Raw genomic sequence first — 22705 nt, 5'->3', positions numbered from 1 at the left:
CAGGGGTTTGGGTTATATGGAGGGAAGATGATAGAGGGCTAAATAATGCGTACTGGAAATAAGGGACTGGCTATAGAGGGAAGAGAGTCACATGTATGTAGTGATCTGATGCACTGTAAAGTACACGTGGAGTGCTTTGGCAGCGGCTGATGACCTAGAATAAACTTGACGTCTTCAATGGTGCTGAATTTCTCCACTATCACCTATGTGGTCCAGTCCCTTAATTTACCTTCACGTAATAGCCATAAATTTACGTTTTCAACTATCTACTACAGCGGTCTCCATTGAGTCTTTGCAGTTATGCTTCCAAGGCAGATCCATTTTGAATTTTCATAAAGTCAAAATCTTTCGCTCAGCCCCCTCACACCAAAAGCAATATTTTTGCCTTTTACTGTTACGCACATCTTCGCACGACTTAAAAACTTTGCTTGTGCTTTCAGAACTAGGGATTCATTTTGTCAGTGACCTCATTGCCATTCTTTCTTCTGCTGTCAGAGACAAGTCTTGAATAAGGTGAATTTGGCAGTTTCCCCATCTGTTGTTTGTCCTTTTGTGCAACTGCCTCCAATATATCTCTCCTTCATTTGTCTCTCAAGACCTTCATGGGGCTCCCATCTCCTTTCCCGTTAGCAATTCTGTGGGGCATTCAATGCTGTTGAAGGCTGCTTGGAGGCCGATGATTACCAGGTATAATGACAATTTATTAAGCTGTGTGTGTTTAGAGCAGATGAGATTTAGTCTAAATACCTGGTCAACTATGCTCTGGCCTCTCCTGAAGCCCGCTTGGTACAGAGATATTAGGCCCTTTTCTTCCAACCACTGATCCAAGTGAGATAATAACAGCTTCCCGAATATTTTGCTGGCGCCATGTAGGAGCAAGATGAGCAGGTAGTTTCCCACAAGTTCTCTAGGCCCTTTTTTGAGGTCATTTTTATGTAACAGCACAATTACTGATTTTCTCAATGATGATGGAATGTCCTCGAGGGACCAGATGTTGATGAAGGATCGAGTCGGAATAGGTTGTCATATGTCCAGTGCAGGCCCATTTTTGTTTTCCCTATGTTAGCATGAGCATGTTGCAGACTGTTCCCTGCTTTGCGCATGTTACTCTACAAACATTTTGCTTTGTGCCACACTGTACTTTCACACAGAATACGCTGTTGTTTTTGTGTTCTATTCTTTCCTGGGATTTAGTCCAGTGGTTCCCAAAGTGTGCGCTGCGGCACCCCGGTGCGCCGTGATGAGAAGCCAGTGGCGCCGCGTCGCCTCACAGGATGTGGGTCGTGGAAATTGCAGCCGCAGCGCAACATGTGTGGGGGGGGGGGGGTTGAAATGCCAGCTTCAAAATGGTTTTGACCAAAAGCACACTGCCACCATACGCATACGTGCGTACGTACGCACGCGTCGTATGTGCTTTAAGATGCGTAGTTTCAGCATTACTGGCATACGCAGCTAAGAGCGTTTAAGGATCGTTGTTGCTGACCGCTGTGTTGTGCCGTGCCTCGTGGGACCCTCTTCACCGGGAAATCGGTAAGTAAGGGCTTGTAGTGCCGCACCCTCGATGTGCACTTTCTTGTAAATGTGAGATTTGTGATCATGGGCATTCAGTGCCCAACACGAATTCCTGGGTGGAATCTCCCTGAGAAATGTTCCATCCCTTCCCCTGTGAATTGTGGGGTACGGTGCACCCAGAGTGTCTTGATTAGGCCATAGTACAAGATGAACGCGAGGCAAAACGGCCCGATTCTTTTGTACATACATTGGTTTCAGATACAAGAAGTCTTGGTGTCACACACTAGCCCTGAAAACTTGTTGCAGTGTGCTTAAGATCACGATATTTTAAAATCGATGTGCCTGGCAATGAAAGTTACTGGACCCACCAGAATTACAGTCGGCTGGCTGACCCATTATTAATCTTGCGGAGACTGTGGCGGTTGTAATCAGCTGCAGACTTCTGGTGAACGATTGGGGAGAATGAGGAATAACCACAAGATTGGGTCCTACATTTCCAATCCTGCTGATTTTTCCCTACTGCTGAAGAGATCCTGATGACTTGCCGGGTAATCCCATTATATTTTAATAGTTTTTGGTGGCTGACAAAGCAAAGCAGATGAATCATGGTAGTGTTGACTGTCCTTATCTACTGCAACTGACCCTGCTGTGGCACACACTTGGGTCCCCTCCTGCTCACGCGCCAGGCATGCTTAGACAGGGTGCCTGGCACGCTTGGCCTCCGTCAGCACCCAGATGTTCTGCTGCCCACCTCTCGGATCCCACAGATGTCGCCTTTGTCCGCTCTGCCAAGGCGTGGGCGCACGTGCTGCGCTTTGTTTAATCATTGGATTTGGCATGGGGCCACTTGGTACCGCTGCAGATATCAGGCTGTGGGCAAGGAGCTGCGCAGACTGTAGTTGAGGCTCGATACAGTGATGAAATGTACATTAGCTTGGGTTAATCATTGAGTTTACCTCCAGACCGAGGTGTATTTTGCTATGGTTGGGTCAGGAGAGTGGTTGGTAATCAGAGATGATGAGGTGTTTGTCATGGAGAACACGGCACCAGGGCTGGGGCTTGCATCATGGATAGGTTCTTCAACTAGACATGGACAGAACCTAGACTGTCCATGTCTACTAGAATCTTATCTGAATGAAATTGATAGGTCATCTTTAAACAACGTATCTTTTTATTTTGTTACAAATATGATTATAATACCTTCATAGTAACAATAACAATGCCAGTACTGATGGACTTTTTGACTCCACTTTCTTATGTGGGAACATTTCGAAAGAAAACAAAATGAACGGGGGACCTTTTGTTTAGTCGATTTAATCAATCTGTTTATGCGTTTTGTTTTTAATTTCACAAAAAACTTTTTTTGTGTATTTCCACAATTAACATTGAACTAATAACACGAAATATTCACTGTACATAAATAAACACATTCAACCACAGTCGTATTCACATTCATTCCCATACCGCACTGGACAGTCCAGAACCAAACATACTATGTATAAACAAGCAATCTAAATTATTTTTAAAGACACAATTTACAATTTGGCCATAGAAAAAATGGTGTATTCTGTAGGGAACAATATTGAGGGTTCCAAATGTTTCTTTACGTTCATTAGGCCAAAAGATAGAGGTCGACGCGTTTCAAGCCCCTTCTAGTACTGTGGCTCTCATCAGGACCTGGGAGCTGAAAGGAGAACACAAAAGGACTCTTACTAGACTGCTTCCTCCTTTTAAATGCAACAGCCTCGTTATTAAAAGTGAGTTGTACCTGTGAATGATGTGTCCACCAGATCTTTTGCCGTGTAAAATCTAAGTAAAAAAGTTAGACCAAGATTCAATCCAACTATGTCGTATTACCAACCAAAATTCAAAAACAACCAAACATACAAGTGACATTTATACTGTTTGACTTACGTGTATAGATGATGGGACAGAATTAATCTAAAGAGGAATAAAGGAACGATGTCAGGTCGTTGTCTTATCAGGCACGGGATGTTACAATCAAATACCTGTGATGTATCAGATGCGCTGTACACGCGGCTCAGAGGCGAATAGCCTACCTTGAATCTCCGGGCTCAATAATCGTACGGAGGACATCAAATTTAGCCTGAACCATTCTAAGACCAAGATACCTTTTCTGGATGTAGAGGTATATCCAGCGAACAATGGACTAGTGACAACTCTGTACAAAAAACCAACTGATCGGAATAAAGCACTACACTTCACCAGCAGCCATCCGAGGAACTTAAGAGAGAACTTGCCCTACGGGCAGTTTCTCAGGATTAGAAGAAACTGCACCTTTAAAGATGAGTATTACCTTCATGCAAGTAATCTGCTTGATAACTTAAAAATGCGAGGTTATCCGAAAAAATTACTAAAAAGAGCCATGAAAAGAGCGTGGTGGACACCACGTGAAGATCTCTTAAAACAGAAAGAAAAATCGCCTCTCCAGAAGATTGTATGTGTTTCAACATTCTGTCCAAACTCTAACCCATTGAAAAGGATCATTCGACAAAATTGGCACTTGGTCAAGAATCTGGACCCCTCTCTAAGTGACTATCCTCTTTTTGCGTTCAAAAAAGATCGCAGCGTTTCCAATCAAATAGTCCGAGCTTCTATGCCATCAACAACTAACAAATCCCTAAGAGAATATGTAGGCCTCCCTCCAATAACTGGCCACCATAAATGCGGCACATGTGCCTGTTGTTCGTCAACAGAAGAAGGGGATTTATTTACACACAACTCAATATACTGGAAACATGACTGTTTTACGAATTGCAAAAGTAAAAATGTGATCTATGCGATCCGTTGCCCATGTGGACTATTGTATATCGGGAAAACGAGCCAAGAAATCAGAGTGAGAATATCGCAACACAAATCGCGGATCAATAAAAATGTCCAAAATGCTCCGCTGGTCCATCATTGGAAAACGCACAACCATTCAGTAACCGATCTAAAATGGACTGTTATTTCAAAAGTGGATGCTGATTCAAGAGGTGGTGACCTCGAACGACAACTCTCGCAGCGTGAAGCAATGCTCATTGTTAAATTTAACTCAGCCATCAACGGCCTCAATGAACTATCCGAAATTTATAATCTTTGACCAAACACCATCAGGTTTGAATTGATCTAAACCGCAGTGGAGGACAATGGAAAACTCCTGTTTGCGCTTTCCATTAAAAGCTTGACACTCCTTCCCCAAGACTTTTTCCCGGCTAACCAATTCTAAGTTCGCTGTTGGTTCACACAGCGCTTTTTTTCGAGTACGGGACTGGCCGCACTTTTTTATCTGTCCGTCACACACATGGACACCCAAATTGCGTGTAGAGAAGTGTATTTTCATGCTCCATTAGAAACGGCAAACACAGTATAAACTACATTTCCCAGAATACAACCAGCGCGTGAAACAAGTTTATATTCACACGAGACTTGGAATACAAACACGGAAGCTCATTTCCTCCGAGTTTGAAGCGTGAGAAGAAACGAACAAAGGTACGAAGACGATTCTAATGCATTGAAGCACATCTGTGCCTTTGGCGGCCGTCAACTCCGCTGACAAATTCCCCCCTTTTTGGTTCTTTCAGTGATTTGATCACGATGCATGACAATCGACGAAAGCAATAGATTTTTGCCTACAACCCGGAGATTCAAGGTAGGCTATTCGCCTCTGAGCCGCGTGTACAGCGCATCTGATACATCACAGGTATTTGATTGTAACATCCCGTGCCTGATAAGACAACGACCTGACATCGTTCCTTTATTCCTCTTTAGATTAATTCTGTCCCATCATCTATACACGTAAGTCAAACAGTATAAATGTCACTTGTATGTTTGGTTGTTTTTGAATTTTGGTTGGTAATACGACATAGTTGGATTGAATCTTGGTCTAACTTTTTTACTTAGATTTTACACGGCAAAAGATCTGGTGGACACATCATTCACAGGTACAACTCACTTTTAATAACGAGGCTGTTGCATTTAAAAGGAGGAAGCAGTCTAGTAAGAGTCCTTTTGTGTTCTCCTTTCAGCTCCCAGGTCCTGATGAGAGCCCCAGTACTAGAAGGGGCTTGAAACGCGTCGACCTCTATCTTTTGGCCTAATGAACGTAAAGAAACATTTGGAACCCTCAATATTGTTCCCTACAGAATACACCATTTTTTCTATGGCCAAATTGTAAATTGTGTCTTTAAAAAGAATTTAGATTGCTTGTTTATACATAGTATGTTTGGTTCTGGACTGTCCAGTGCGGTATGGGAATGAATGTGAATACGACTGTGGTTGAATGTGTTTATTTATGTACAGTGAATATTTCGTGTTATTAGTTCAATGTTAATTGTGGAAATACACAAAAAAAGTTTTTTGTGAAATTAAAAACAAAACGCATAAACAGATTGATTAAATCGACTAAACAAAAGGTCCCCCGTTCATTTTGTTTTCTTTCGAAATGTTCCCACATAAGAAAGTGGAGTCAAAAAGTCCATCAGTACTGGCATTGTTATTGTTACTTTGGTTATAAGGCACGGCCTTACTGAGTAGAGCCTAAACCCTTTTCTTGTTCAACTATAATACCTTCATGGCATCCCAATTAATTTAAGGAAGACAACAGGAATTTTCATAAAGTCAAAATCTTTCGCTCAGCCCCCTCACACCAAAAGCAATATTTTTGCCTTTTACTGTTACGCACATCTCCGCACGACTTAAAAACTTTGCTTGTGCTTTCAGAACTAGGGATTCATTTTGTCAGTGACCTCATTGCCATTCTTTCTTCTGCTGTCAGAGACAAGTCTTGAATAAGGTGAATTTGGCAGTTTCCCTATCTGTTGTTTGTCCTTTTGTGCAAATATCTCTCCTTCATTTGTCTCTCAAGACCTTCATGGGGCTCCCATCTCCTTTCCCGTTAGCAATTCTGTGGGGCATTCAATGCTGTTGAAGGCTGCTTGGAGGCCGATGATTACCAGGTATAATGACAATTTATTAAGGAAGACAACAGGAAGTACGCCCGAGGTCGGGCTTACATATCCCCCCCCCCCCTAAAAAAATGGTGGGGAGCCACGGCCAACGGCCAATTAGGTCAAGGGGGCCACGGGTCAAAGTTTGGGAACCACTGGATTTAGTCTGAACATGTAGGCCAGGTCGAACAACAATGCCCCTTGTTATTCTGTTCTGGTCAGGCCCTAGCACCTATACAAAACACGCAATTGCAGCGGTTGTTTGGGAACACATACTTTTGTCATATAGGTATGCACAGATAGGTAACACACACTTGGAGAGGGACCTTTCCAGGGAAAAGATTGTGACAGCACCAGAGATGTAGAGCTTTCATCTGTGTATATTGAGGTACGGAGTCTGCTGCTAACACCTAGAGATCTTCTGATATATAATCATTTTGCTTCTGTAGAAGGGGAGGGAGGTTACGTTACACTGTCGTATATAATGACAGCTCCATTTATGATTTACGGACTACTTGTTATGCTAACCGTATTTGTGTTAGGAATTTTCCTACTTGTTGTGGTACGTATACTGCATACTAGAGCACATAGTTAAACATTTTAAACTTTTCTCGTATCTCTGTCAGAACTAATACGAGTGTTAGAGCGAAATGGAGTGTCCTGCCACCGCGATGCCTGAGAGGGTCGGGATTGTCTAATCACTTGTTCCTCTGTGAGTGAATAGGAGGGCAAGTGAGACACTACAGCTAGTCGGTCCAGGGCTCATGGGTACTCAGGTACTATGATGACTCAGTCCCTGCCTACTAAGGTTTCATAATCCCAAGCATAGTTCTGTGACTCCGCAGAATCCTTGCAACAAGGAGACCATAGAGTTAGATGGTTTAGATAAACGTCTGATGGGGTTTTGTTCGTGCCTGCGGACTGATGCCAGCTTCTGAGCTTGGATTGCTTGAGCAACCTCCTTTTCACTAAATTCGTCCATTGACCCCAGAACTGGATAATGGGGATGAGAGCTAGAGGAGGCAATTAAAGGACCACAGGGATTTGAAATGACCTTTGAGGGTGTAACATTGCCTCCCAGATTAACAGGACACTTAGGCTCATAAACATATATACATTTACATTTTTTTTTTTTTTTTTAATGTGCATACGATATATTTTTTTTTACAAATGCTAGACCTGGCAAATATGGTATACTTGCATAATTATATTGACAAAACTTCTGGCAAGGGGTTTTCATTCAATGTTTTGCCTTTACATGAAGGTTTCTGTGCTCAGCAGTATTACCAGCCAGATGATGAAAACAATGCATCTCTTTTTTTTTTTTTTAAACATTTTATTAAGTTTTCATGATAAGGAGCAATGGGTTACAAATTGCATGCATCGCATTAAACATGTATATGGCAGAGGAGACAATGCATGCGACAAGTGTCAATTCGTAAACAACTGTGGTAAGTGCGAGATTGCAGTCATATAGCGCCTCAGGACAGCCTGAAGTCTACCACACAGGTACATTGCATTGTATTATATACCCATATTTCAATATATTATACTCATGGGGGGGGGGGGGGCAGTGCCCGTCTAATATTACCACAACTCCCGAAACTCCCAGACCCACCCTAAACCCACCTACCATACCAAACCATGCCACAATTAAAATCAGTCTGAGCGCCGCGAGGCACTCCCTTGGGGGGAGGGGGGGCGAAAAGGGGGGGAGGGGGAAGAGGAGAGGGGAAGGAAGACACATCCCACGCCTGCGGCAGGGGGAAGGAAGTCGTCTGCACAGCGCCGCATTAAGAGAGTATTCATTCATTCATTATCAACTTTATTTCGGCCACTGGGGCCATTAAAGAATAAAACAGTACAGAAATACAATAAGAAACACCATACTCGCAGCATGTTAAAATACAGCAGTTAGGAGTTACTATTTAGCAGTAGGGAACCTATTCAAGCTCAGTGTTTGATTTTATACAGCGATTACGACTAATCCACATAGCTGTTAGGAATTTCTCAACTGCAAACACTGTAGGTGCTGATAAGTCAGTTTTTAAAATTCTATAAGCTGAAATGTGGTGCTTAAAACCCAGATTTTTTAAAAGTGGAAGGAGCCAGTATTTTCTTGATCTATGGTATGCTCGACAAAAGAATATTATATGCAAGTCAGACTCAGAAGGATGGCCACATGCTGGACAATGTGTTACTAACTGTGAATGTGACCATCTGGCAGTGTGAGCTCCTAGAGGCAGAGTGCCATAACGCCATTGCAAATAGAGTTTCCTAGTTAGCATTGGTTCAATAGCATCTAGGACTACTTCTCGATTGTACATGTCTTTGAATCCCAGGAATTGCTCCGTTAAAGACCCAGGCCTAGCCTTCATAGATAGAATGCGTAAATTGTGCTCATAGTAGGCCAATGAGATGGTTTTACAAGAGGTCCTACAACATGCATTGGCTGGGTCGGACCACAGATCGGGTCTACCTATTGACTCGCAAGAGTGTTTGACGTACAGTAGCCATAGTACTCGGTCAGTTCTTACAAGACGCAAGATCTCTTGCAACTCCGTTCTGTAGTTCTCGAGCTCTGGGGTACACCATAATTTGCGCCCAAAAATTAATGGTTTAAGTCCAAGTTCGACCGCAATGGGTCTTAAACCCATATCTAATCTTAGAGGTAGTAGTGGTGTGCTAGTCGGAAGAGCTGTCAGCTGCCTCAAGAAGTTGTTCTCGGTGATCTGTAATTTCTGATTTGCTGTATGTCCCCAGATTTCGCCCCCATATAACCCAGCTGCCCTAGCCTGTGTTTTATAAATGTGGAGACGTGGGCCTAGTGGTTTGTAATTCAGCCCACTCATCATCCTGGAGATGGCGCCTGTCATCTGTGTCAACTTCAGATGTACTTTTGTCTGATGTGAGTCCCACTTCATAGATTGGTTAAAAATGACCCCCAAGTATTCAAATGTATATACCCTCTCACGGCTGGGAGTCCCTATCCGCGGGTTCGATCGGGTTGAGGCGGGCGGGTTGAAGATCATATATTTAGTTTTTGTGGTATTGATCACCAAACCATGAGACTTACAGAAGTCGACAAATCCATCGAGGACCCTTTGTATGCCCATAGGAGATTTGGAGAGCAGCAGGGTGTCATCCGCAAACATAATTGCTGGTACCCTGGTGCCCGCCAACCTAGAGGCATCAATGTTACTTAACCCGTTTAAATGGCTAAAAACCCCGTTGACAAAGAGGCAGAAAAGGGTTGGTGCAAGCACGCAACCCTGTCTAACCCCTCTGTCAACGGGAAAGGGTTCCGAAAGGGTTCCGAAAGGGTTCCTCCTCTGCCACACCTTACCCTTGCATAATTGCCCTGATGTAATTTTTTCAAGATAATAAGTAGATCAGCGGGGGCCCCCAGAGCTGTCAAGACAGCCCAGAGTTTGTCCCTAGGGACTAAATCGAATGCCGCTCGCAAGTCTACAAATATTGTGTATAGGCTACCCCCCTCAATTGTTACCGACTTCCAATAAAGGAGGTTCAACCGGAAGATTTGATCCACCGTTGTAACACCCCTCCTGAAGCCTGCTTGGAAGGGGTTCAGAATATTGTGTTCAAAAATTTTTGGGGGGGGACGTCTCTGAGACTAATCGGTCTGTAGTTGGCTGGGAGCAGAGGAGAACCCTTTTTGTATATGAGGACGATCTCTACGCCCAGCCAAGAGGAAGGGACTTCCATGCCACCCAAAATGCAATTAAATAGTAGGGCAAGATAGGGTGTCCAAATATCCGGCTCCTGCTTGAAAAGGTCACCCGGAAGACCATCCAAACCAGGAGCCTTGCCTGATGCCAGTCCAACAATGACCGCTCTAACCTCCTTGATTGTGAACAAAGGCATTTCTATGGGTTCTTCAGCCAATGGTAGGGGAAGAAGCGGCCAATTCCCCAGCTGGTAATTGGTATAGCGATTGAAAATGGTCTGACCATACACTGGCTGAAATATTCGGCTCCAGTGCTGTGGCCAGTTCCATCGAACCAGTATTTACTATTCGCCAAAATTTACGTGAGTCACCCATGGCAAGTGATGCAGAGAGGGTTTCCCATTTTTGGTGTTCCCATTCTTTTTTTGCGTTGCTAATTAAAATTTTGTAAGCAGATCTCTTGGCCCTGATTACCTCACTTCCCATACCGGCCTTAATGGAAGTCAATAAGCTTGTTTTAGCGTTGCGGCAGGTTTTATTATACCAAATTGGTCCAGCAACGAGACCATTATCCCTCTTTACTTCGCAGGTGAAGATTGCGGATACTGAGCCAGAGAGGTCTCTATGGGACTGCCCTAGTTGTTCTTGGACACTCTGGGTTGTGTCATGAGCCATAAGTCCCTGGACCTTTTCAAGTATGGGAACTACCCTCGCATAAAGCATGGGAATCTTCTCTGGGTTGGAGGTTAATTTCTCCCACTTTACTCTGCGTCTGTTTTGTGAGGCCGAGCCCAGCCTCCGGAGGCGCCCTCTGTCTCGGCGTTGGGTCTAGACCAGGATGGACATATTCCAATTCAAGCGCATTGTGGTCGCTGTCCTCCCTGGGTAGCACCCGGAAGTCAGCAATGCCTACCCAAAGAGCTAAAGGAACAAGTATATAGTCCAATCTTGACTCCCTACCCTTGCTATTAAAAATGTAGCTAGCCGGTTTATCCGAGGATGCCCTACCATTACATGCCCGCAGACCATAATTCATGGTTAAGGCGGTAATTTGTGTGGCAAGAGCGGTCCAAGCTCTAGGCGCCGATGCTTGCAGGGGAGGTATGGACCATTCCGCGTCTTCCTCCTCTGCTAAATCCATCAATGGGCCCGGAAGGGGCTCATAGTGGGAACTAAGGTCTCCTCCTATCAAAAAGGGAATTCCATGGGAGATATCATCTAAAACAGCAGCCAGCTCCTCTATCGTGTGCGATGTCTGCGAGTTCTTAGTTGGTCTGGAGTATACATTGATCAGCAGAAGGCGGTTTGCGTTCGGCCATTCAAGCCGGACCACAAGAATATCGTCCGAGTTTTGTGAGTAAACATCAGCCCTGCATCCCAAGTCGCTAGATACCCAGATAGCCAAGCCTCCCGAGGGGCGTCCTGTGCCAGCCCATTTTGCCTGCGCAGAGAATGTGACAAAACCCGCGTGATAAAGATGTTCTCTCGCCCAGGTTTCTTGAAAGAGACAAATGTCTTGGGCCTGGATATATGCACACCATTCCGGACAGTTTACTTTGTTAACAAGACCCGCCACATTCCAGGATAGGATCTTAAGGCAGGGGCCGTTGAGTCTCTCTGTTGCTAGGGTTATAGGTACAACCTCCCTCATAACCTGCCCTAAGGGTAAGACGCCCTGTGTATACACCACTTGCAGTGGGGGTTCCTCGGGAGAACTGGGCGTTGGGAGGGGAGTTCCGGGATCTATCTCCATGACCTGGTGTACCCCGTTGGTTTTAGTCTTTTCAAAGGGAACAACCAACCTGTCTTGTGTATCAGTGAAACCATTAGACTGTGGGATTTCCTCCCCCTCTATCTCCGTTGGTCAATCCACCATATCAAGACTGCTAAATCTATTATATGTGGGAAAATAGTCAAGGCAAGGTTGCCTGGTATGGGGAATTAGACTTGGTACTCTGGAAACCTGATTTCTCGCCCTTCTAGGCACTATTTCCCATTGGTCCTCTCGCAATTCGCAGTTAGGAGTTGGATAGAAAAAAGACAGGGGAAGGGAGTGTATTGATGACCCTTGTGTCTGGCATGGCCAGCTACATATGTGCGAGACAGTGAGGGGATCTCTAAAATTAATCAGGGCACAATCGCCTTGGATTGACTTCCTAGTATTGCCTATCCAGGGGATTCGTCTCGCCATCAGCACCTCGCTATATATTCCTTCTGGTAGTGGCCTGTTCATAGAAAGCCAGTGAATCACCTTATTCTTCAAAGCCCCCGGTGATTCTCTGATAGAAGAGTTTAGCTCTGGGATACCAGCTAGGATTACAGTGTATGGTATTGCTTCAGGCGGCAGATCAATGGTTCTGTAATTTGGATCATTACCGTTAGTGCCCATAGGAGGTGCCACTGTCTTTACTTGGTCACTTTGGCCTTTAACTTGCGTTATGAGATTATGGTTAGATGGCACTGCAGGGGTAATGATTGGCTGCTGCGATTGTATAGGTTGTAAAATCGAGCAGCCAGCCTCCCCTAAAATCTCAGGTATAGGAGTATTAACGGCACCATGTGATTTATTCCTTGGGATCTGGTTGGGTAAGTTAAGACCCTCAACTACTGGTGTGGAATCCTTCCGTCGAGTAGCTAGTGCATTTTCTATCTTTCCTAAACAGCTTAAAATGGGGTTAAGTAAATCCCTCAGAAGTGCGCCAATATAAAGTAATGTGAGGCCCTCCTCTCTTGGTGCAACATTTGTGCTTGATGTTTCCTTGGGTGGGTTATTAGAGGGTAAAAACCCTTGGTTTTGTATTCTAGTCATAACTTGTTTGGTCATTCTAGTTGCATTGTTGGCCCTTGTGGGGGTACGTTTAGTGGGTTTATTTTTACCCCTTCTTATAAATTGAGCCCCTCTTTTGGTTTTTGGAATTGCTCCATCCCTGACAGGTACTGATGTTGGGTCATGCTGAGCAATAAGAGTGGAAATTGACTCTCTGTTGAGTAGACTAGATTCGGTGATGGTTGTTGGCATCGATGCAATAGGTGGGGGGAGGGGTAATAGACTGAAATCAGTGTGAGTAGAAAAATCACATTCGGATGGTGAAGAATTGGAATTACCATGTACCAAGTGCTCAGATGTAATAGACACAATTCCGTTTGCCCCCCCTTCTTCTGTTAATATGCGACTAGCTAGGGGATCAGGGGATATAACATGTTGGAGGTGGCCCAGGGAAGACTTCTGGCCCATTCTAGCTCTTGGGAAATACGCCTTTCTAATATGGTGATTTCATCTATGAGAAGGGACCCCGCTTTAACAAAGTATGTGTCCAAATTACCTTTGGGGGCCCCCAGGGCCAATGAGGTTTTACTCCTAGTTGTTCTTGGAGACATCCTCGCCTGAGTAGTGACACGGGAGGTGCCGGTGAACCTCAGCGCAGGATAGTAGTCCTCCTCCTTCCTCGTACGCCCTCGAACATCCTCAAACGGCCCGCTCTTTGCCCGGTCTTCGCCCCGGGCTACGGCCCGCGCGCGTCCCGCTAGCGCGTGTGGGCGGGGATATGTTAATAAAGAGGGATAGGGCAAGATTAGGGGAGGAGTCGGGAAGAGGACCAGGTGCAACTGGTGAATGTATACGCACAACACCCTGGTCCTCGCAGTCCCGAGTACGGCACAATCCGGCTTCCAGCAGCGTGCTTTCACCTGGGCAAAGGCAGCGTCCTTCTCAGCGTGGGAGCAAGTCTCGTGAAGAGCCCCAGATGTCAGGCAGCAGAGTCTAAGCCTACGAGCGACTCCCGCGAAGCGGGGGCCGCGAGGCGCGATAAAGTCAATGGCGGAGGAGTCGGGAAGAGGACCAGGTGCAGCTGGTGAACGATACGCACAGCACCCTGGTCCTCGCAGTCCCGAGTGCGGCACAATCCGGCTTCCAGCAGCGGGCTTTCTCCTGGGCAAAGGCAGCGTCCTTCTCAGCGTGGGAGAAAGTCTCGTGAAGAGCCCCAGATGTCAGGCAGCAGAGTCTAAGCCTACGAGCGGCACAGGGGCAGTATTAGATAAATGAAAAGCCTAGAGGGCTCAGGGGGGGGGGGGGGGGGGGGGGGGGAGGGCGGGAGGCGCGACCACTCCGCACCTGCATACGGCCTCCATCAATTGGGATACGTCCTCATTTAATGCCAGGGGACTGGTTCCATCAAACATCAAGCCCAATCGCCTACTTACATCCCGGCTCATGCAGGAGAACTCCGGGGAACCCGGGGGGAGGCCCCCTCAGACCCCTCCGCCCCCACCATCTCACCCCTAAACAGCTCAGTTAGGTGCCCCCAGTCCAAGGATATAGGACGCTTTCGCAGCCTCCGGCTCTCCTCACGGTATAGGGCCTCGCTCTCTGCCACCGCCCATCTCAGCACCTCCTCTCCCCAGGCCTCCACCCACGGCAGAGCCCGTGATTTCCAACGCTGCGTTATTAGGCGCCTTGCCAGCGCCAATGACAGATTGGCAAAACGAAGCAATAGTTTCGCTTTAAGGGGGAGTGGCAAAAGACCCAATAAACAAGCCTCTGCTACGTCCCAGGAGGGGCGCTCTGTGGTTGCACTTAAGATTCGTGTTATCCCTCCCCAGTATCCCCGCAACCCCGGGCACAGCCACAGCATGTGCATCGGGTCAGCATCCGACGCCGGGCAACGCGGACAGGCCGTAACTGCCGTGTTGTACATCTTACCCAGCGCATGGGGTGTAAGGTAAGCCCTATGGAGGATAAATAATTGGATCGTTTTCAACCTGCAATTGTGGGACACTTTCTTGGGGTATTCCAGGATAGAGGACCACTCTCTGTCACTAAATGCCCGGGACAGATCTGCTTCCCACCGCAGCCTGAGAGGAGCCAAGGAGACCTGTGTGTGTTCCCGGAGGCCCCGGTACAGCCAGCGAACCAGGAAGCGCCCATGGCCCATTATATGCAGGGAGCGTAGGAGGTGGAATGTTGAGGGTTCCGTAGGTGTCGTCCTCCACTGCGCCCGGATGTACCGGGAGATTGCCGCATGAAGCAGAAATTGGGTATCGGGTACCCCATTTACCCGCACAAAATCCACGTGTGGCATCAGACTGCCTTCCTGAAAAAAGGCTCCAATTGTCTCCACTCCCTGTTGTATCCAACTCCGTAATCGCCCGGCACTCAGAATTCCCTGCTTCGTAGGGATACCACACAGCGGTATGTTAGGGGAATATGGGTTGTGCGTTTTAGCATATTTACATGCCGACGACCAATAATGAAGTGCTATCTTCAATAGGGCCGGGGGATCCGATGGTTTAGGGGCACCGGGGCACAACAGCGACTGTAATGTACCACGTGCTAGTTGTGACGGGGTGTAGCCGATCTCAAACAGGTTTTCCCCGGCCAGCCAGTATGCCAGCCATTGCAGTTGACCAGCAATGCAATACGCCCTGAAGTCGGGTGCCCCCACCCCCCCGCACCGTTCGGTAGACGCAGCTTAGCTAATGCCACCCTGCGCCTCCCTGGGCCCCAGACCAGCGAGGTCAGCAGTATATCTAACTCTCGAAAGATCCAAGCGGGGTATACCACCGGGATGTTGACAAAATGGTAAAGCAGGCGAGGTAGCATCACTATCTTAGATATCGCTACTCGTCCCGCTACAGTAAGGGGCAGTGTATTCCAGAATGCGATTTGGGAGCGTAACGAAGAAATCGTGCGCACCAGGTTACCTGCTATGACATCCGGTACTGATCGATAAATATTAATCCCTAAGTACTTAAAAGTGACTGGTGCCACCCTAAAGGACAAGGGCCCGAAACGGAGCTCTGGGACCCCGATCGCACCATCAAAGGAATAGGCTACAGACTTAGAAGCATTAAGGTGCAGTCCGGAGACCTCCCCGAAAAGATGAAAAAGGTCTGCCACCTCCCCTTTGTCGGCCTGGAGATTGCGAAAATACAGCAGCATGTCGTCCGCATAAAGCGAGACTGAATGCAGGACACCCTCCATTGGAATGCCATGGGGGATCATGGCCCGCCTAAGGTTCTGGGCCAGTGGTTCAAGCGCCAAAACAAACAAAATGGGCGATAATGGGCAGCCCTGGCGCGTACCCCGAAAGATAGGGTAGGCCGAGGAAATTAACGAACCGGTCCTTGCCCTGGCCGTGGGGGCAGCGTAGAGCAGCCGAATCCAAGCACACAATTCTGGGGGAATGCCCATCTTTGCCATAACTGCCAACATATAGGACCAACTTAGGGTGTCGAATGCCTGCGATATGTCCAAGGACAGACATCCTGCCCCCGCAGGACGAGGCCCGGAGGCATGCAGGATTGCGTGGAAGCGCCGGAGATTCAGCGACGTACTCCTCCGTGGAACGAAGCCGCATTGGTCTGTATGAATCAGCCGCGATACAAGCGGGAGAAGGCGGTTGGCAAGAAGTTTTCTAAGAATCTTATATTCTGTATTCAGGATTGATAGGGGCCGGTAGGAAGACAGTTCTAAGGGATCTTTATCTGGCTTTAAAAGGGATGTGACAATCGCCTCCCGAGTGGTAGGGGGCAGCATCCCCTCTGCAAGAGATGTCGTATAGAGTTGTAGTAATTTGGGAATTAATAAAGGAGAGAATGTGGAGTAAAATTCGATGGGCAGTCCATCAGAACCGGGCGTCTTCCCACGGGCCAAGGACTTAATCGCCACTCTGATCTCGGCCGAAGTAATCGGCGCTTTTAAGTCGTGGATTTCGACTGCGGTTAGCACTGGCAAGTTCGCCTGTTCCAAGAACTCAGCCATCGCGTCCGCACCCGGCGCCGGGTGCGCTCCATAGAGCGTCTCGTAAGGAGTCCGAAACGCCAAGTTTATCCCCAATTGGGTCTGGATTAGTCCATGTTGCGCGGTGTTAATAGCCAGGATAGGGGTAGGGCAGGTCGGGGGGGCAATCAGCCGAGCTAACAATGTACCCGCTCTGTCAGCCTCCGAGTGTGTACGCTGGGTGTATGCCCTGTAATCTATTAAGCGAAGCCACTCTAGAGCCTCCGCATACTTAATTCTGGCCGCCTGTAAGAGTTCCTCTGCCTGTTCGTCCCGTTGGGCCGCTACTTCACTTTCCTGCAACGACGCCTCCAGGTCTGTCAAGTCCCGGATCACCTCCCTACTGGTTCCCACCAGGGAGCCCAGGGACACCCCCGTATAGAGACCTTAAAGGCTTCCCATTCTATGGAACGTGACAAGGCTGTGCCTTCGTTAACAGGGAAGTATGCGGTGATCGCCTTTTGTAAGGTATCACGTAAGACCTGGTCTTCTAATTGAAGGGGTTGCATCCTCCAAGTCGGTATCGGCGTCGGAGATCGACCCCCACTGGAGGCGCAATTCAAGAGGGTTGTGATCGGATAGGGTTTTGCCCATATACGTGCAGTGTGAAACCGCAAAGGACAAAGACGGCGAGCCCAATACATAATCCAGGCGTGTATGCAACTGATGGGGATAAGAGTAAAAGGAGTACTCCCTATCAGTCGGGTGCTGTGCTCTCCAAAGATCTAGCAAGTTCCAACCCCGTGCCCACTGACCCAGGGCCGCAGCGCAGGTTCTCGCAGCAGTGCCAGCTAGTGGAGGGTGCGATCGATCTAGTTCAACATCAAACACAGCATTCAAATCTCCACGAAGCAACCATGGAAAATCACTCCAGTCAGACAGGGCTACGGAAACCCGGGAGAGGAATTGGGCATGATCTACATTAGGGGCGTATAGGGAGCCCAACATTACGGGCAAGCCATCCAGGAGGCCACGCAATAATACATACCTACCCAGATCATCAATCCGGCTCTCCATTAAGGAAAAGGGGACTCCTGCCCGGAGCCATATTGCAGCCCCTCTAGAAAAGGCGGAGTATGAAGTGGCATAGAATTGACCCCTCCAACGTTTTTGCAATTTCAGGGACTCGGCAGTGAGTAGGTGCGTTTCTTGGAAACATACTATCTGAGCCTTGCAGCGGTGCAATTGGGCCAGTACCCGGTGGCGTTTCTGAATGGAGCCCATTCCTCTTACATTCCAGGAGAGCAGATCATACGATCTTGGGACTGACATCATATTAGGAGAAAATAGTCTCCCCACCCCCATTGCCCCCGTCCCCCCCCACACCCCGATCCCACCCCGCCCCCCCCCCAGACTGTGCGGCAAACCTATAAACAATAAACTTTGTTACCCAATACTGGGTCCGACACCCCAACTGCGTCCGACCAAACTGTAAATGAAACATAAGTCCAAAATCTGAACCAGTGCTATTGCCTAGTGGGGGAAAAAGGTAAACTACAAATAAAGTGATCAAAAGTGTGTACAAATCGTGGAAGTGCCCAAGACAGGGCAGGCCGGGGAACTACTCATACATGTTCGGATTATACCATATTGTCCTAATCGCCCACTGAGGCGGGCAGACTGCATATGCGCTACTTCCAATTTAACAGGGGAAAAAAAAGGGGGGGGGGGCCCCGCTCCCAAGCGCACCGACAGAGAGCAATCCTCGCATTGCTGAGATGCGGTTCGGATATCAGTCTGGGAGGCTCTCAAGGGGGTCCTTGCTCAGGCACGTGGTATCAGACGGGAACAGCGCCACGCTTCCATCTGTGTCCGAGTCTAAGGAATGCCCCAGGGATGGACTAGTGCTAATTGGTGGCCGGGTAGATCAAAAGGAAGAAGCCGAACACAATGCTTCACGTTGACCCTCGCGGATTTGCTGCTGCCGTGGAATGCTGGAGGTAGTGCTCTGTGTTAGCATAGTCTTTTTCCGCCTCCGCGGGGGCCGCTGCGACTGCGGCCGCGAAGAATCCAGTCACCCAGCCGGGAGAACCCCCGGGAAGTGCCTATCCAGCCAGTCCCATGCACCATCCGGCGTGTCGAAGAAGATAGCCTGGTTTTGATGGACCACCCTCAATTTGGCTGGAAAAAGCAGAGCGAAGGGGAGGCCTGCAGCTCGGACCCATGCCTTCTCCTCCATGAAGGAGAAACGTTTTCGCTGAACTGCCTGCGTGTAGTCCGGGAAGATGAGGACGGTGGCGTTATATACAAGTAGTGGACCATTGACACGGGCCGCTTGTAGCAGGTGATCCCGATCCCTATAATTGAGAATTTGTGCCAAGATGGGGCGGGGGTTGGATCCCGGCAGAGGTCGTCTCGCAGGAACGCGGTGAGCCCTTTCCACAGTGAAGTGGGCCGATAATCCCATAGGGGCCACCACCATTCGCAGCCAGTTTTCAACGTGTGTCGTGGGGTTCAGGCCCTCCACACCCTCTGGGTATCCCATTATCCGGAGGTTGTTGCGGCACGCGCGCCCTTCCGCATCGTCGGCCTGGGTCTGAAGGGTATCGATCTGCTGGCGCATGAGGTTAAGCTGTTCGGCATGCGCCGCCACCCGGGTCACTAACGGCTCCACCGTCTGGTCCGTGTGTCGCACCTTGTCCGCCAGTTTCCTGTGATCATCCTTCAGGAGGTTTAGACCCACCGAAATCGCCCCCAGTTGGCCTTCCAGCGCCGATCAAGTGTCTCTAATCTCTTTGAGGATCATATACAGCTTGTCCGGGGATGGAGTCGGTGACCCCACCCCCGCCGACGGTCCCGGGCGTTGATCCGCACAATCTGGGGGGCGCGGCCCGGTGTCCACACTGGACGGTTGCACAGGTACCCTGGGTCTGCCCTTGCCCATCGCAGTACCCTGGTGAGGGGGGGCGCCAATCCGGGAAGGAGAGACGTATTCTTGGGGTCTTCCGTCCCAGGCAATATGCTTCACGCACTGCTGAGGGGGGCGCAGTCTACCGGGCATGACGTACACCCCCACAGCCGCCCCCCGACCAGGCCCGAACCCCCTCAAGGCAGATAGGCAACCACGCGCACTCGGTAGTCAGCCACGTAAGGATCCACAAGGAAGGGGCCTCCCAGCATAATGAAAACAATGCATCTCAGTGAAGTTAATGAAACCACCCCTTAGGAGATGGACCAATACTCTATAGAACCAACAGAATGACAATGAGAGAGCTACTCTTTTGAAGCCAAATGTGATTGATATGGCCTCAAAGCAGTGGCTCACCTTAAGCAACCAACTGCTTAAAAGGACTGTCCCAAAGCCAACTCTGTGTTGTTTCCAAACAAAATGTGCCAGACCTAAAACAAGAATGTGTTAGCATAAAAAGGAGAAGACAGATTAAAATGTAATAAAATTAACTTTGTCCTCTCATTTTAAGCAGATATTTGAGCAAATTATCCTATTATCAACTTGCCAACTGAATTACCTTCAACAAGCTGTCTTTTGTTGCTTTGATCTTCTCTGTCTTTCAAACCAGAACTTAGTTCATTCCTGCTTCTATCCATCTCAAAGATGCATGAATTCATTCTCCTGTGTGAAAAAAAGATATGCTCATTCCTGTATTGCTTAAACTGCGTTGCTTAATCCATTTAATTTTTACCTCAATGTGAAACAAAAAAAGGGTACAACACATACACTAAAATACTCATGCACTTATACTAAATAGGGCTGGTGGAACATTTGACAATGTTTTGAGGATGTCCTGCCTCTGTCTAAATCTAAATAACCACCAAGACTTTCTGACACGTAGCTAGAATAAAGACAAACATTCTATGCAAACAAATGCTTAAAATCATGGCTTTCATAACACAAATAGACACTTAAGTAGCTCTAAAAAAGATTTGATGTCCTGGTGACAAATGCATTAATCTGGTCACTAAGAAAATATTTGGTGGTGAACGCAAACATACTCTTTGTCTGTTTTCCCTTAGGAAGACCTGCTGGAGTGTATTCTTTGGTATGAATCTTCCAATCAGGATTTTTTTAAATTTTAAATTGATTTTCTACTTGTATTGTAACAACATAGCAACATGCACATGACACAGCAGGCAGTATTTGTGCTAATGTGCATAGGATGTGTAAACCGTAGCTTATTAACCTTAGTTCACACTTCATATACAATGTTGTCACCTTAATATACCGTTGTGTTTCCACAACACACTGATCTACTAGCCTTTAATTATCACTTACAGCCAATGACACAGACGTCCAATTCTTGGGCCCATGTTATCGTAAAACAGAAATAGATGATTAGCCCTCTCATGGATTAAAGTGCAATTCCGATAAGTCGGAGCTGCTCTTTTTTGGTTGCACCTGTGAACCAGATTGGAAAGCTTGGTGGCCACAAGATCTGTTTCCACCTGACAATGTGTCTCTTAAGGCTAAAAATTTGGGAGTTATTGTGGACAGTGAATTGTCCTTTGGGCCACATGTTTTGTGCCTCTCAGGTAAATGCTTTGGCATTTTACGGGTGCTGAGGAAGTTTCTTCCTCTTGTATCTTTCCAGCATAGGAAGATTATTGTTCAGGCCTTGATCGGATCTCGACTGGACTACGCAAACGCCCTTCTCTTGGGTCTACCAAAATATCTTTTGACCCGTTTGCAAGTGGTACAGAACTCGGCTGCCCGTGCTATTTACGGGCTCCCGAGAAGAGCAGGTGCCACGGCTTTACTGAATTCTTTACACTGGCTACCGATCGCTAAAAGAATTCTTTTTAAGTGCCTGACTTTTGCCTTCAAAGCTTTACAAGGATCTGGCCCTAAGTACTTAAGGAAACGTCTCTCCCGATATGTACCTAGCAAGTCTTTGAGATCATCTTTTCTATCCAAAATGACAGTCCCGGTTATCAGGCGTGCAAGGATGGGAGGTCGATCGCTCCGCTACCTTGCCCCGAAGGAGTGGAATGAACTACCACTTTCTCTTAGACAGGCTCCCAGTCTCCTTGCTTTTAGAAAAGAGCTTAAAAACGTGGCTTTTTACTAAATAAATTTTTTTATTAACTAAACTTGATCCTTCTCTTCTGTCTGCTTTTTTAGTTGTTATGTCTCGTTTTGTCTGCCGATATTCTTCATCAAAGCGCCGGGATGCTCCTTGGAGTAGCCGAGCGCTATAGAAGAAATAAATTAACATAACATAACATAACATACACCAAAGCTGTTTCACTATGCAGTGTCTCCCGGTGTATCCACTGTAAGCAGGTATGCCCTCAGGGTACCATAGATGTCTTAGGGTGCGAAGGTCAGAGGCAACTGTTAAGAATATAACTTGAGCTGCTAATTACAGTAGATGAAAATCTGAAACCTTTGTGGCAGTGCACTCTGCCTCTATCCCCAGTGACAGGCCACTTTTTAGGTCGAGCCTAGAGCAGCGCGCATGCGTTGCACTATGGGAGGCTTCCTGTGAGCACTCTAAACTTCTCCATGTGGGTCTGACTCCTCCCACAAATTGCATTGGCCTTTGCGTGTGTCTTTCAATAGTGAAAGCGCGCAAATGGCCAAAGGCAGGTGCATGTAGCATCTCTTCTCCAAAGGTTCACTCCCACGGCGGTTTGCTCTCGGGAGCGAGCAGCGGCGCGCAGAGTGGCAGCTGCATTCCTTGTCGTGGATCAGGGTACTAACTAAACACAGCGCGGTCGCTTTCACTTTAGCGACCGCGCTTGTTGTTTTGTGTGGGCTTGTTTGCAGTAGGGCTGGCCTGTCTCACATCCAGGGCCTGTCGTGCCTGATTGTATCTCTGG

The 22705-nt window shown here is 47.6% G+C and overlaps 1 protein-coding gene across 8 annotated transcripts in view; it reads right to left on the bottom strand.

Annotated features, from left to right (window-relative positions):
- Positions 1–22705, bottom strand: part of SETDB2 (SET domain bifurcated histone lysine methyltransferase 2) — a 617221-nt gene that overhangs the window by 539844 nt on the left and 54672 nt on the right. For all 8 annotated transcript variants that reach the window (XM_085621901.1, XM_085621902.1, XM_085621904.1 and 5 more), the window contains exon 2: positions 20395–20498. In XM_085621901.1, coding sequence (XP_085478027.1) covers positions 20395–20494 — 100 coding nt within the window. In that variant the 5' untranslated portion in view covers positions 20495–20498. The remainder of the gene's footprint in view (positions 1–20394; positions 20499–22705) is intronic.

Source organism: Triturus cristatus, chromosome 8 (genome assembly GCF_964204655.1).
Source record: "Triturus cristatus chromosome 8, aTriCri1.1, whole genome shotgun sequence".
Classification (NCBI taxonomy): domain Eukaryota; kingdom Metazoa; phylum Chordata; class Amphibia; order Caudata; family Salamandridae; genus Triturus; species Triturus cristatus.
This window is presented reverse-complemented; position numbering and strand designations above follow the sequence as displayed.